The sequence below is a fragment of the Callorhinus ursinus genome, unplaced genomic scaffold (assembly GCF_003265705.2).
Source record: "Callorhinus ursinus isolate GAN/ISIS: 27379988/994484 unplaced genomic scaffold, GSC_fseal_2.0 scaffold2, whole genome shotgun sequence".
NCBI lineage: Eukaryota > Metazoa > Chordata > Mammalia > Carnivora > Otariidae > Callorhinus > Callorhinus ursinus.
The window spans coordinates 30,585,952-30,601,443 of NW_027397064.1; the positions used below are offsets into that span (position 1 = coordinate 30,585,952).

Genomic DNA, 15,492 nt, shown 5'->3' on the forward strand with positions numbered 1-15,492 from the left:
CTTACCCAAGTGTCCCTTTCCCTGACATGGGGGGACTGGGGGGTTTCTGAGTTGGAGGTGTCGTACGTGGCAGCCCACCCATCTTCATATTCTGGGTACTCACCTAAAAAAATGTTGAGGAACAATCAAAACTTGTATGTAGTGAAACAAAATATCACTTGTGGGAAATAATGTTATGCTATTTAACAAAGGAGGGTAAGGTTTAAAGAGGAAAAAGAAATTAGAGGCCATGCATTTCATATGCAATTTCTACTCTACTGTTATTCTACAGTTGTACTCAAAGGACTCTTCCTAACATGAGATTTTCAAATGATTGTAAACATAATTATATGCAAAGACTGTATTTGCCATTAGGCCATCACACCAACAGATCACTGGTTAGATTATTTGATACTATATTTAATTGAAATTCAATAGGATAACTATAAGAACTTTAGTTTTAATAAAGAGAAACTCAAAAACAATGCCTTTAAACAATTCCTTTTTTAGGGGCGCCTGGGTGGCTCAGTCGTTAAGCGTCTGCCTTCGGCTCAGGTCATGATCCCAGGGTCCTGGGATCGAGCCCCACATCGGGCTCCCTGCTTGACGGGAAGCCTGCTTCTCCCTCTCTACTCTCCCTGCTTGTGTTCCCTCTCTCACTGTCTCTCTCTCTGTCAAATAAATAAATAAAATCTTTAAAAAATAAAAAATAAAAAAAATAAACAATTCCTTTTTTAGATGGCAAGTATATTATAAAAAAATACACATTTCCCAGTAAAATATGCAGTATAGTTTTGATCCATTGTAACTAGAGAATATAAAATAGTTAAACTGTATGATACACTGAAAAAAATTTTCAATTTTTAAAATAGTGGATCAGCCTTACAATTCAGATTTCTTTAATGTTCTCTTATTAAGGAATCACCCGCCTGAAACCTGCCAGAAGTTAAGGCATGTTCCTAAACCTCTGAACTAGAAAGTTAGGGCTGAGGTATCCCATTCAATTATGAGCAATACAGGGGCCACTGGCAATGTCCTAGTTTCACTGAGAATTAGACCCACTCAGGCCCAAAATAAAGATTATGGGAAAGATGTAACAGAGTCCTAAATCAGAGCTGGGCCGTTACTCCTCACTATTCTATCTCTAACTGAAAATGCAAAGGTAGGAGAGTAGTGTAATCTGGGAACAACTGATGGCACCAAAGAAGTGTATCAGAACTTATACAGAAAGCTCTAGAAATCTGGATGTCTTAAAGGGGTAAGAGAAGTCATTCACAAATATAGTTCAAATGCAATCTCAAATTATTTGAGATTACCAATGGGTCAGAGTAAATGGTCAACATATAGGTTCATACCTGACCCTATTTTAAGTCCCTAATATTCTGGACTGCCAAACACTTCAAAAAAAAAGGGGGGGGGATCTTAACTTTTCTAATAAGAGTACGTCTGGAGTATTCAAATTATAAAATGAAACTGCAAGACAGGACACCATTGAAATCAGAATACATTTATAATTGTAATTTCAAAATATAAATTTTAAGAAAACAAATCATAATCGTATACAGAGTATTGAAGCTGTCAAAAGTAACTCTGGCTTAAATGAAATTTTTAAAACTCCTAAAATACTACTTGTTATCTGAATAGGCAAGAAATAATATATCCAGAAACAAACTCTTCAAATGAATAGCCCAGTGAACAAGTTGTGTGTGATGTTAAAACAATCTTTAATGACAAATGATACCTTTCAGATGTCAATATTTTTAAAGTGAAGCATTTATCTGAAATCCTTTTATTGTTACTTTTAAACAAATACAAAACAAACCAGTTATCAAGTAAGAATAAAAATTAACTTCTCCTTGTTCTCCCCCTCATTAATAAGCAGAGGGTATGCTAATCGTATCTTAAAATGAAAATGCCAGAAAAAGTTTTGGAAAAAAATCAATCCACATTTGGGGAAAATTTTAGGAGTAATATGACGAATAACCAGTAGCTTTTCACACTGTAATCTTCATTTATGATACCAGAAGATTTTTTATAGTAGTAACCAAAGTCCTTTAAGCTCAACCTTAAACAACATGAAACCCAAAGTTACTTTAAGTGACGAGGGAGAAGTAGGTGAGCCAACACTAAACTACATCAATTTGCTAGAAACAGGAAGGAAAAGGAGCAGGGACAGAAAAAGTAAAAGAGAATTTTATTCTATACATGGAAGAGCTAAAATACTTGAAAACAGCTTTCCAACTTTGATTCAATGTTTTGGTATCTGAGGTGTTTTTATTTAAATTGCAGTATCTTCTAGAAATCTTTTAAACAATTAAAAAATATAAAGTAAACAATCTATAAATTAAAATCTGATGGACATTTCCATAAACAAAACTTGATACATTTTATGATCTGTAGGATCATCAAATGATTGTATCTGCTTGGTTATGGGGTTTGGATAAGTAACTTAAATCCCTGAAGAAACCAAAGAGGCCCTGCAGAATGTCCAAAAAATCTAATTTTATACATCACTGATACTGTACCCTTATATTAAGCTAAAAGAGTTTTTCAATATTTCTTCAAGGTGGTTTTCCTTTGTGAAAAATGCTTCTATGCTAAGTAAAACAATAAATATGCTATGCAGAATATGAATACTGGGGGGCACCTAGGTGGAGCAGTTGAGCATCCCACTCTTGATTTCGGCTCAGGACCCATGATCTCTCAGGGTCATGGGCTTGTGGGACTCCGCACTCAGTAGGGAGTCTGCTTCTCTCCCCCTCTCTCTCCCTTTCCCTCTGCTCCCACTCCTGTTTGTGCTCTCTCTCTCTCACAAATAAATAAATCTTAAAAAAAAAGAATATAAATATTGCCACCTAATTTGAGGAAAAGGAAAAAGAACAGGAATAACTGCCAAATAAAACTTAATTTGTTTATCATAGGTAGGATCTGTATTATAATTAAACTTAAGAAAGTATATTTCAAATATAAAATCATTTGACAAAAAAATTTACTGGATAGCTGCCATGGTCTTAAACACTATTTTGAGGGAAGTTTATGGGGAGACAACATTTCCTCACAAGCAGCAAAACACAGGACTAAATTGTGTGTATGGTGAAGGGGACCTCAAGGGAGAGAGACCAAGAGACAGAGAAAGAGAGAACACATCAGGAACTCGGAATAAAGAAAACCCACTTTATAACAGCAATTCCACATGAAACTTTAAAACAAATTGTAAACAGAAACCAAACTATCATCTGGCATATAAACATGTAGTTAATGGTCCTGAACCACGAGTGGGATTGCTCATCATACTTTCCAAAGTCTTATTTGGGAATCAGAATGAAGTTTGGTGGCTGACTGCAACAATCATTCAATTATGTGGGTATTTTTTGTTTCCATAAAGGGGAAAGTCATTATTGAGAGCTAAGTAAAGCAGGTTTTAAGTATAAGGAGGAACATTCCTTAGGAAATATTCCCCCCGCTTCTTTTCCTACCAATAAAAACCCCTCAAAGCAGAAGAAATATTTCATTTAAGTGATAAAGCTCAAATACTTTGCCACTGGCCTGTGACTAAGGAATGCAGATAAAACTGGAGGTAGAAAAGTTCCTTTATGTTCAAAGAGTGGTCCTATTTCCAAGGCTTTGGAGATCTCTACAAACTAGCACCAAGCATCAGGCCCATTCTTACGCCTTAATATTTTTTTTTACAATGCTCCTACCTTTCTTGCTTCATATGCTTTTTTGGTACATTCAATACCTCCTTGAACCTTGATATATCATAATATAATGTTCATTATAAAACTCAGTGCTTTCCAGTACCCTGTGAACTTCAGTATTTTTTATAAAGCTGGCTGGCCAGGTATCTCTTAAGTTCACAAAGGACGTCACTTCTGCTATGAAGAAATCTCCCACTGACATATGACCTGCTATGATAAAACAGTGGCAGACACATTCTAAAATGGTATCTGTGGTATATCCTTCATTTCTCAACCACTCACCTACCAGACTACTAGGTACAAGGGAAAAGAAATATGAAAACTAAGGGAGACATTTGGTGGGGTAGAACGGGACACAAAGGCCTATAAAATGATTCCTCTGCTTTTAAGGAACTTAGAGTATTGTGGAATAAGACTCCTGTGTTTTAAGCAAAAAAGAATGTCTACAAATTATATAGAAATCTCCAAAAAAGAAATATCAATATGAGAAGGAAAAACTACAGAAAGGTTTAGAGAAAAATCTAAGCTGGACTGTTGTTTAAAAAGAAAAAAAAAAAAGAGCAGGATTTCAATACACAGAGAGAAGAGCACTACGTAGAGTCTGTATCTGGACGTGGAGTAGTGAGGACGGGCGGAGGCTGTGGTCAGGCACCTCTGGGCCTTCATTCACTGTCCAGTGTTAGTCCCCATGGCCCCGGCCAGGACAGAGTTCTTGCGCTTCCTAGAGGCTCCATCCCTCTCCTCAGAGGACGTATGTTCCTACTTCAATTCCCAGGGCTGACAGGAAAAGGACCAGGAGATCTTTGGAGGGAAATCAAAGCTCTAATCTGGAGTTCGACTATGAATTCAGAAGAGGTAAAGTTTTTAGTAAGAGAAAGACAAAAAGCCCAAGGTACTAAGAGTCCTGAAATAATCCGATACAGATATAAGGGAATAAAAGAGTAGGAAGAAGGGGGAAGAGAGGTAAAGAAAGAAGGACAAGAGGAATAAAGATGAGCAAATCTGTTTGATTTTAAAAATACTTTCTGACAACCGACCTTCGACAAAATAGAATTGATGGCTTAAGATTGGAATAGGCAAAACCAGATGGGTCTCCCAAGGGTTGCTGCTTTGGAGTTTTCCCTCCAAATGATGTGTCAGATAAATGCTCAAGAGTGACCCCTGAGCTGCACGTGAAAGCTGGAAATGTGAGAAGCAATTTATCATCCTTCTGTAGAGAATGACAACACTTGTTAAAGAACACACTCGAGTGAAAAACTAAAGCCATTTTTTACACAGGGTTAAGTTAAGGATCTTAAAGATCCCAAGCAAAATTTTCAGAAGTGTTATATTCTTAATGTGTTAATTGTAAAACAAATCCTTAACCCCTCCTTATTTAGAATCTGCTTGCACAACATATTCAACTGAAATAAATACTACACTAACAGATTAGTAGTCCTTACTATTTTTGATTAATATACTTATTTAAAAAGTACTAAAGCTTAGCTTCATGAGGGACAATTTCACTGCTTTCAAAAGAAAAATCCATTTCAAATAAAGGTATCCCAGTTCAAGGTAAATTCCATTTTTCTATGGCCTCAGGTACATATGAAAACACTTCCAATATGGCATTCCACCCTTTAGCTTTTTATGCCTTTTGTTGTAAAAATATCACCACATTGTTTTCAAAGTTCTTATGAATTAAACTCTACAACTTGTTCTCCCCAGTCAACTAAAGGAAAAAATAACCTAAATTTCAAATGAAAAGGACCATGAACCACCATGAGAACATGCTATATAAAATGTTAAAAATTCAACTTTTAGTATGGAGGATTCTTCTAAGTCAAATTCCATGTGTATGGCCTCCAAGGGTGATCTTTGTTTAGAGTCTGTCTGAGAGGCATCAAAAGTCTGACAGCAACAAGTGCAAACATAGAGTTCATGGAGAACTGAGGAAATCGAAGTAGCAGATAATCCTACCAACAAACATCAGGAGACCTCTAGGGCACTTGATATAATCCACAGGTCTCCAAGATCAGTTGGAAACCACTGAACTAGTTTATTATCTGCAGTCCCTTCCAACTATAACATTTCCTCTTTAATTCTATTTTCTACTTTAATGTATTAAATTATTCCATTAATAACCCTTCCAAAACCACTCATATTTCAATACCAGAATAAAAAGAGAAATGATTTGTTACATGAACTTTTTTTTAAGATTTTATTTATTTGAGAGACAGAGAGAGAGAGAGAGAGACAGCGAGAGCAGGAACACAAGCAGGGGGAGTGGGAGAGGGAGAAGCAGGCTTCCTGCCCAGCAGGGAGCCTGATGTGGGGCTCGATTCCCAGGACCCTGGGATCACGACCTGAGCTGAAGGCAGATGCTTAATGACTGAGCCACCCAGGCCCCCTACGCTGAACATTTTTTTCACTCTACTTTGTTCTGCTTCACTTAAAGTTATTAACCATGTGCTACAAGTTTACAGAGAAGACAGACATTCACAAGGAGGATAGGAAGAAAGAAAAGACAGAGCACTGGTGTATTCTAGCTTCTAGGATGAATTCAGGGTACTCTTCTTACCAGGCAACCCTACCCAGATATTGCAGAAACACCTACATAGAGCCACAGTACTCACGAGTGGAGCTTTCTGGTACACACAGCAAAGACATTAAGGAATCTAATACAAGTGTGGTATTTCCTTGCTTTCTAGGGGCTTCTCTCATTTCCTACTCATTTTGGTCTATCTCCCACCTGGAACAGATCCTGAATCCAGGAAGGTCAAGAAGGAATCATTGTAGAGTTTGGAGGAAATATGGGATAGTAGCTTAAGCAAGCTGGTCTAAAAGGGGAAAAGAATTGGTCCATTTCTGTGTTTTTCCTTCAGGTAATCTTTCTGTGCACTTTTATCACTTTGGAGAAAACACATCAATAGCTAAAATTTGAATATAGTATTTACAGGAAAAGAGCCAAGGTAGTCACACACTGCTTTGGGTCTAGTTCTTTGTATTTAATGCAGAAGGAATATCCTCACAATTCCACATGCCCCACTCACCAAAACTGAGGGCTTGGACCCAACATTCTACTCAGTAATAAGTTTATTTGCTTGACTCCTCTAGTCACATCTCTCTACCTGGATCTGTTGAAATGTCTGTGGCCATAGTTAGTATCAGTAGCTAATGATTCAGATCTCAGTTATCTTCTTGTTAACACTTTCTATACTGAAGACATGGCAAATAACAGGGTTTTGGAAAGAAAATGTATTTGAAAAGAAATTATAAAGTTCAGCTAAGAAAATAAGAACAAAAAGGAAATACATGCTCAGTTTGGTGAAATAATTTTAGTAACCTTCTATTTAAACGCTTCTTGAATACACTTGAATGTCTTTTACCATTAATTCTCCAAAATACTAAAATGTGAAAAAACAAACAAACCCTCAAGTGTTACTAAAACTTACTTCTCTAATTCTTAATGTGTATTTTGTTAAACACTCATGAACTTGTAATGTTTTGATATAATACTCAGCTAGTAAAACTCTTAGAGTGAGTTTATACTGAGATATATATCTTATATAGCAATTTCAAAAAGAGAAACTAATTTTGCTTTTTGCAAAATACATGATACTGCAACTTAAAAAAAACTAACACAGAATATTTTCCACTTCTCAATTTCTTTACATTGAATAAGAGTCAAGAGATAATGACATACCGGCCACAAGATGTATAATAAAGCACACCATTTATAGAATAAAAAGGCTATTACACAGGGGGAGGGTTAAATAAAGCACAATAATTGGCCCTCCAATCCATAAAATAAATTCTACATTTACAAAAGTCCATCTAATTTTACTTCATAAAGACATTTTATGATAGGGCAACTTATATTTTAGTTTCACAAAATATATTAACATTGCAAAATAAGCATTTTTGAATAAAAAACATTTATTAAGCACCTAGTGTATGCATCAGGCACTGTTTTAGGCACACAGGACAGGTGAACAAAACAGACAAAAAATCTGCCCTCACAGAACATGAAAACACACCACAGAGTTGCACGACAAAAATTTTTTAAAATTAAAAAGAGGAATTATTTGTTGATTTTAGAAGGCCAAGTGCCAAATATCTCTTCACTCCCCATATGTAATACTCTACATAAGAATAAAGAATGGAAATCCAGCCCTGGAATCTCTTACCTTAAATCTAAGCAACCACTTAATGCATAAATGGAGCAAATAAAAGAGGTAAGGGAAAAAAGCATTGAAAGGTTAGTTGGAACTTCAGGATGTGAAGAGAAAGGAAAAAAACAAAGAAAAAACAAGTTAAGCATTCAGCATTAAAAAATAATGTTTCAGTAGATCATAGAAAGAGTGGTCAAAGCAGAATGTGTCATGAACAGGAGGGTTTTTTTGATGAAATTATATGACATTGTTTTATTCAAAAACTTAACTTTATTAAAGATTTCTTCAAACAGTGATCCCTAAACACTAAAAGTCCAAATAACAAGAAAGACTAGAGTCCCAAAAGAACATTTTACTTGAATTAAGAAAGAATTGGAGTGGGAAGGAAATCATGTGTTTATTATATAAGTGGACAAGCACAAATATTATGTTTTATACATCTAAGTGCCTTTTGTAATTAGATTCTGGCATTACCCTAAAATTTTCTATTAGCAGTTATTAGCCTTGAATAAATCTCAAAATTATAAAATTTTAAGTATTTTATAAAATTAAATATCAAATTCCAAATAGTGCTTATATCAAAATTCTAAGAAAAAAAATTTTAAAAAACTTACACTGTATATTTTCTTTTACCCAGGCCTACATTAAATTTACATTTAACTGATTTTTAGCCATAGTAATAGGGTATTTTTTTAGTTTAAATTTGCTTATATAGACATACATCAACTGTATAAACTATACAGTTCCTCACGTATGTAAATATTTATTCAAAGTCACATTTGATAAGTCATTGCCTTTCAAATCACTGATTAAGGTGAAAGCTTTAACTTAATACTTAGCTGAAGCTCCAAATAGTTTCTCAAGTATAAATACCAATGTAAATGAAATTTATATGCACCTCAGTTTTGATCATGGCACTATACATATACAGCAGACACTCTAATACATTTAAAAAAAAATAGCCAAAATATATAATGGCTACATACTCAAAAGCAGTGGAAATATTAATTCACATATTACTTTCATCTACACTATTCTCACCCAAAATGTTAAGGTAAAATTATTTTAGAACGTTTCAAAGCACATGGTTGTTTATACATGTTCTTTCTGAAAATGCCAAAGCTTTGTTGATAAATGTTTGAGATAAGGTAGATACTTTAAGAATATGCTGAGTAATTTTTTAATCAGTCATATTAAATCATTAAAAGATTAGAAAAATTATACCACACTTATGTGCCCGATCTATATGAGGTAGTCTCATAACTGGTTATGTAAATGCAATTCATTTAAAGATGACTATTTAAAACTTGAAAACAGCACTAAGAAGCAGCAAGAAGGATAAAATAGTTGTAGCAGCAAGGAATCTTCAGAACCACAACTGGGCCAAAACTTGGGCCTCCAGGAAAGAAAAAACAAAAGCTTAATTTTCTAAAGAGTTAGTTCCATTATGGACTATTGTTTTTAAAAGGTTGACAAAAATTATACTTACCTTTACTCCATGTCCAATATCATCTAGAATTGTATAGTCAATAGGTTTTCTAATATAACGAACTGGTCGTTCAAGATTGGCTGGAGCAATAATCTTGTGTGTCCTTGAAGTGTTTTTATTGGTAGTCAAAATACCGATCTCTCTTCTTGCAACTTTCTCTTTATGAATATCAACGGTCTGCAAAATATAATATAAACACAACACAAAAATGTATAGCTCTATTGCCCAGAAAAATCAAAATATAAATGCTTATAGATTTAATATCATTATTCATATACTTAACCCCAACTGCTAAATTTTGTCCTTTTTGGACCTACTGGCTTTCTCCATTCTTAGGCTAAAACAAGGGTTGGCAAATCATGGCTGGCAGACCAAATCTGGTCCACAACCTGTTTTTAACAACCTGAAGTGGTTTTTGGTTTTGTTTTGTTTTTTACAACCCAGGAGTAGTGTTTACATGTTTTCACGGTTTTTAAAAAGAAGAAAAATAATGTCATGACATGTGAAAATTAGACAGACTTCAAATTTCCATATTTATGCAAACTCCAAGTTTCCATAAATAAAATTTTATTGGACCATAGCTATTCTAGTTGCTTACATATTTTCACACTACAAGGGCAGAGATGAGTAGTTAAAACAAAGACTGCATGGCCTGCAAAGCCTCAAGTATCTCTTAGCTGGGCCCTTACAGAAGTGTGCCAACCCGTGGGTTAAAGAATGCTAATTTTTTCCCCTCCGTTAATATTTAAACTAACATAATGATAAAGAAAGCCCCAGGTATTAATTTGGTTACATTGTAAAATAACCTGTTAGTATAATTTCCATTGGTGTTCAAATGCCTTTTTATTTACAAAAAAAAAGAGCCCTAAAATATAAATACAAAATATAAATATAAAAGTATAAAAATAGTCGGGATGCCTGGGTGGCTTAGTCGTTAAGTGTCTGCCTGCAGCTCAGGTCATGATCCCAGGGTCCTGGGATCGAGCCCCGCATTGGGCTCCCTGCTCAGCGGGAAGCCTGTTTCTCCTTCTCCCACTCCCCCTGCTTGTGTTCCCTCTCTCGCTGTGTCTCTCTCTGTCAAATAAATAAATAAAATATTAAAAAAATAAAAAATAAATAACATTTAAAAAACAAAGAAAGAAATCTGAAAGCTGATTATTCCTCTAAACTACTCAAGGTATGAAGGGACTTGAAACAAATCCGAAGCCTCCTATTTCAACCAAAAGATCTTAAAAGCAACAGTATCCATAAGCTTCACAACTAGTATCTAAATGAAGCATCAAATCAAAGCCTGGCCAAGGTAGTAACCTTATCATTTTAAATATTTCTTTTTAAGGCAAAAATAATCTTTGAGCTTTTTCTGAGCATGTTAAGTAAAAATTACAAAATCTGCTTTTCTTTCCAACTACTTGGGAGAGCTACTGGAACAGAAAAAAAGAAATTTATATATTAGTGATAATATTGGTATTTACTTACTTTTAACTTCAGAGAAATAAAAATCTCATTTTGAATAATTTTTAATGAGTCATCCTGAATCATTCAAAACATGGGCTAGGAAGATTTCATATGTATTAAGTATGCTTCAAAATAAACAAAAATCAAAGAAAATATGGTACTTTTTTGGATACCTTTTTTTTATAACTGGTCTTCACCATATCAATAAGAGAAAATTTATCAGAGAATGTAATCCTCTTGAGACAGTTTCTATTCCAGTTTTTAGAAATGTAATTATCCTATTCAAAAATGAAACCATAAGGGACGCCTGGGTGGCTCAGCTAGTTAAGCGTCTGCCTTCGACTCAGGTCATGATCCCAGGGTCCTGGGATCGAGTCCCACATTAGGCTCTCATGCTCCCTGCTCAACAGGGAGGCTGCTTCTCCCTCTGCTTGTGTTCTCTCTCTCTGACAAATAAATAAATAAAATCTTAAAAAAAAAAACCATAAGAATGCAAACCCAACCACCCATAGAATTCTAAGTTTACTGCAAATTAAAATTCAATTTCAAATTTTTGTGGTGAAAATATTAATAAATTTCTGGAGAACAAAAATGGGGAAGCAACTTTCCATATCTGCATTAATATATGGTTACATTTTATAATAAGCACATATTTTTTAACTGTCTGAAAAAAATTGAGACTTTTTTTAAAAAGCACTGAAAACACCCAATCAAGCCTGGGAACTGGAGGCACTTACATACTACTTTTTTGTTCACTTTATATGCACACAAACACACAGCCCAAACCCGCAGATCATTACACTAAGGATAAAACAAAAACCAATATAGCAAAGGAAAATAGCAGCTTCTTGCAAGGGAAGGCAAAGTGCAGTGAGTTACAAGAAAACATAACCCTTCATCAGGAAGGACAATTTTCCCAGCACTAAACTTTAAAAGGAATTGGTTGGAGGAATTTTGAAGAGAAAAATGTTGCTTCTTTTATAAATTCTCAGTAAAAACTGAAGGCATGTTTAAAACATAATTCTTAACAGCATACATCCATGGAAAATCAAAAGATTTTAGTTTGGTTATATAATATTCCTAGTTGTCTACTCTAAAAGAATTCCTACATCTTAGAAAAACTAGAGCAGGGTTTCTCAACAGCAACACTCCTGACATTTTGATAATTTTTTGTTGTGGGAGGCTGTACTGAGTATTGTATGATGTGAGGAAGTATCCCAGTAGACCTGTAGCACTCCCCCAAACCAAGTTGTGATAACCAAAAGTGTCTGACATTGCCAAATGTCCCCATGGGGGGAATAACTCCCTGCTTGAAAACCAATGATGTAGAGGAAAGATAAATTCACTTGTCCTTACATTATGGACTCATTGTTTCCAAACTTGTTACAAGAGTTGACTTAAAAGATTAATGTCTCTAGTGACTGGCTAAGTACAGATATTTGGTGTCATTAGCTTTTTAAAAACATCTACATTAATAAAAGTAATAAATGGTTAAGAAAATCAAAGAGCATAATTTGTATTCTTACCATCCTACTACCATACTAGGTTGAATGTAGGAGTTCTTGTGAACAAAAATCAAATATACATTCAGAAAATAGCTATGGTTTTATTTGGAGTCTGAATAATAACCGAAAACAAAGGAGGAGAAAATTTGGTCCATAACATTCTGAAATTTTCAGCAATCACCTACTTCAAATTTTCAAAGCTTTCTTTTGGGGAAAATCATATTCAAACTAGAGAGAGTAATAGAATGAACACTCCCCTCTCTATATATACCTAACATCCAGCTTCAGCACTCATCAACTCACAGCCAACTGTCAGTTTTAAAAGAATTTTTGTAAAGCTCCTATGATGTTTTTAATTAAAAAATATGGCTACTCTGTTTTTCTTAAATTCATAGCTTTCACTAATCACCACTGCATTTGCCTTCATAATATTCCTTGACATTACAAAACTAGAATGCATTGAAGTTAAATTTTGGAAGTACAAGTTCAACGTTGATATTTAGGAAGAATTTTAATAGTAAGTAAAAAGTATTCCAAATTTGTCCTGGATTTCTGAAGTAACTAACTAGTTACATGACAATAAATTTATTCTTATTTAGTAAAGGTCTCAATAATAGCACTTACCTGTGGCAAGTAAAGAATGTGTTTAAAAAGCAAAGACTACCAAAACTAATGCAAATACACTTCTAATAAACACCATTGTTTTTTGCTACCTGTTAACCAAAAACACACCAAGTAATATCACTGCAACTGTGTGGACTACTCTTATTATTAACAGATCCTTATCAATTTGTTTCTCTATCCTTCTCATTGCGACTGTCAAGTCTGATCTCACATGCTGCAGGCTCCCCCCAAGACACCTCAGCTATGCAGTGCCAAACCCAAGGCCTCTAAAACACCTATCACCTTGAGATAGTCATACTGGCTCCCAGCTCCCTTGCAAGCCTGAGACCCATTCTCACATTTCCTTCACGGATTCAAGCACATACACAAGCCACAACAGATATCAAGAAGGTACTGTATAAAGTACTTTGTTTTAGGATTATCCATGCTCTGTTGTGTCCCATTAACACAGATAATTGAGAGTTGACTGTACTGCACAGCACTACCTCAGGCAGCTGACCATATGTGTGGGAAAACATCTGCAAATAGCTATAGTGGATTAACTCAACTAAGTTGGATGTTTTCAAATATGTCTCCATTTTTTTATTAGTAAGTTAATGTTTCAAATAAGCATTTAATTATTTAAATGACAAATATGCTTTAAATTATTCATCTTCCATAAAATAAATTACTTACTACTAAATGGTAATTTTCAGTTATTCATTTTTTAATAAAATGATATAAACTATACATAAGAAGTTAATTTAAGAACTGTATAAATCCTACTTTCTATGCATAATTACATATTGATAGCCTTTAGTAGGATTTCCTTAATTTAAAATTGAATTTTGAAGGCAGTCGGTTAAGCGTCTGCCTTCAGCTCAGGTCATGATCCCAGAGTCCTGGGATTGAGCCCTATGTCAGGCTCCCTGCTCAGCGAGGAGCCTGCTTCTTCTTCTCCCTCTGCCACTCCCCCTACTTGGGTTCTCTCACTCTCTATCAAATAAATGGAGGGCGCCTGGGTGGCTCAGATGGTTAAGCGTCTGCCTTCGGCTCAGGTCATGATCCCAGGGTCCTGGGATCGAGTCCCGCATCGGGCTCCCTGCTCCTTGGGAGCCTGCTTCTCCCTCTGCTTCTCTCTCTCTCTCTCTCTCTCTCTCTCTCTCCCCACCTCTGTCGTTCATGAATAAATAAATAAAATCATTAAAAAAAAAAAAGACTGCAACATCCTTTAAAAAAAATAAAAAATAAATAAATGGATAAAAATCTTAAAGAAAAAAAATCTTGAAGAAGAAAGTATTAGAATCATTTATTTAAAAAATAAAATAAATCTTAAAAAAAAAAACAAACCTGCCATCCTTGGGGCACCTGGCTGCTCACTCAGTGGAGCGTGATCTCAGGGTTCTAAGTGCAAGCCCCACAATGGGTGTAAGAGATTACTTAAAAATAAAAATCTTAAAATAATAATAATAATAAAATTGCGATCTTTAAAATCCCTAAGGTAATCCATATCAAGAACCTATCCTAATACTTCTGATGGTGAGTGTGGTATAAATTAGTACACTACTTAACACCCTATTATCCATTTACTACAAAAAAAGTCTGATACTAAATACTCGTAATCAATTCTATCCTGTTTTTCAAAACCTTTGACATTTAGAGGAGGAGTTACTACTTTGTTGTGTTGAACACAACTATGTATGTTCCTGATACATCTTCATGATACATAATTGGTAGAGTCAATGGAATTCCCATCCTCAGATTCTAATTAGAAAATAGTTGTTACATCAGAGTGATAGAAGGTTGAGTTTAGTGGGGCACAGATTGAGGTGAATAGCAAAGCCAGCAGAATAGAAAGAAAAAAAGCAAATATAAATCAAGTTCATTTGTGAGAATCTCAAAAGAAAAAAGAATTCAAAATGGAAGATAGCTCAGAAATCATCTAATCAGTCCTACCATTTTATAAACGAGAAAACTGAAGTTCAAGTAGGTCAAATGTCAGGCAAGTCAGCAGAAGAACCAAAGTAAAACCTAGACCCCCGACCCTCCCCGCTCCCAAACCTATGGAGAAATAGCTAGAGCACAAGAGGCTGAAGAGTGATAAGGTTCTTACCCAGGAGACAGGAAAAAGATACTGATAAGGAAAGAAACCAAATACCTCAGAATCTAGTATCTCCTAGTCCTCAACCACTCTACCAGACAATCTTTACAAAACAACTCCTGATACCTACTACCATTCCAACAAACATGTGATCTTGTCTTTGACCTGACTGAACCTCCATTTCTTTGCTTCTTCAACCCAATCTTCTCTCTAAATTCTTGGAACCTACTATTTTTGCTCAAATTGGAAAAAAAAAATCTAGTCTCAAGATATTGTAAGAACTTCCTGGCTCCCTCTAAAAACATAATATTTTTAATAAAGCATAAGAATAATAAAAAATATAAGTACCAAACATTTGGAAAAAACAGTATTTTAGAACAAGGGCTTGCAAACTACAGCTTACATGCCAAATCTGGCCTGCAGACTGCTTTTATATCACCTACAAGCTAAAAATATTTTTTACATTTTTAAATAGTTGTTTAAAAACATACAGAGAGAAGAATGAGAC

General features: G+C 34.8%; 1 protein-coding gene across 23 annotated transcripts in view; it reads right to left on the minus strand.

The window, feature by feature from the left end:
* Positions 1-15,492, minus strand: part of ABI2 (abl interactor 2) — a 165,721-nt gene that overhangs the window by 82,154 nt on the left and 68,075 nt on the right. For 12 of the 23 annotated variants that reach the window (XM_073879762.1, XM_073879783.1, XM_073879734.1 and 9 more), the window contains exons 3-5: positions 9,321-9,497; positions 7,847-7,864; positions 6-103 (exon numbers count right to left, since the gene is read on the minus strand). In XM_073879762.1, coding sequence (XP_073735863.1) covers positions 6-103; positions 7,847-7,864; positions 9,321-9,497 — 293 coding nt within the window. The remainder of the gene's footprint in view (positions 1-5; positions 104-7,846; positions 7,865-9,320; positions 9,498-15,492) is intronic. The other 11 variants (XM_073879728.1, XM_025892932.2, XM_025892925.2 and 8 more) reach the window with 1 other exon arrangement.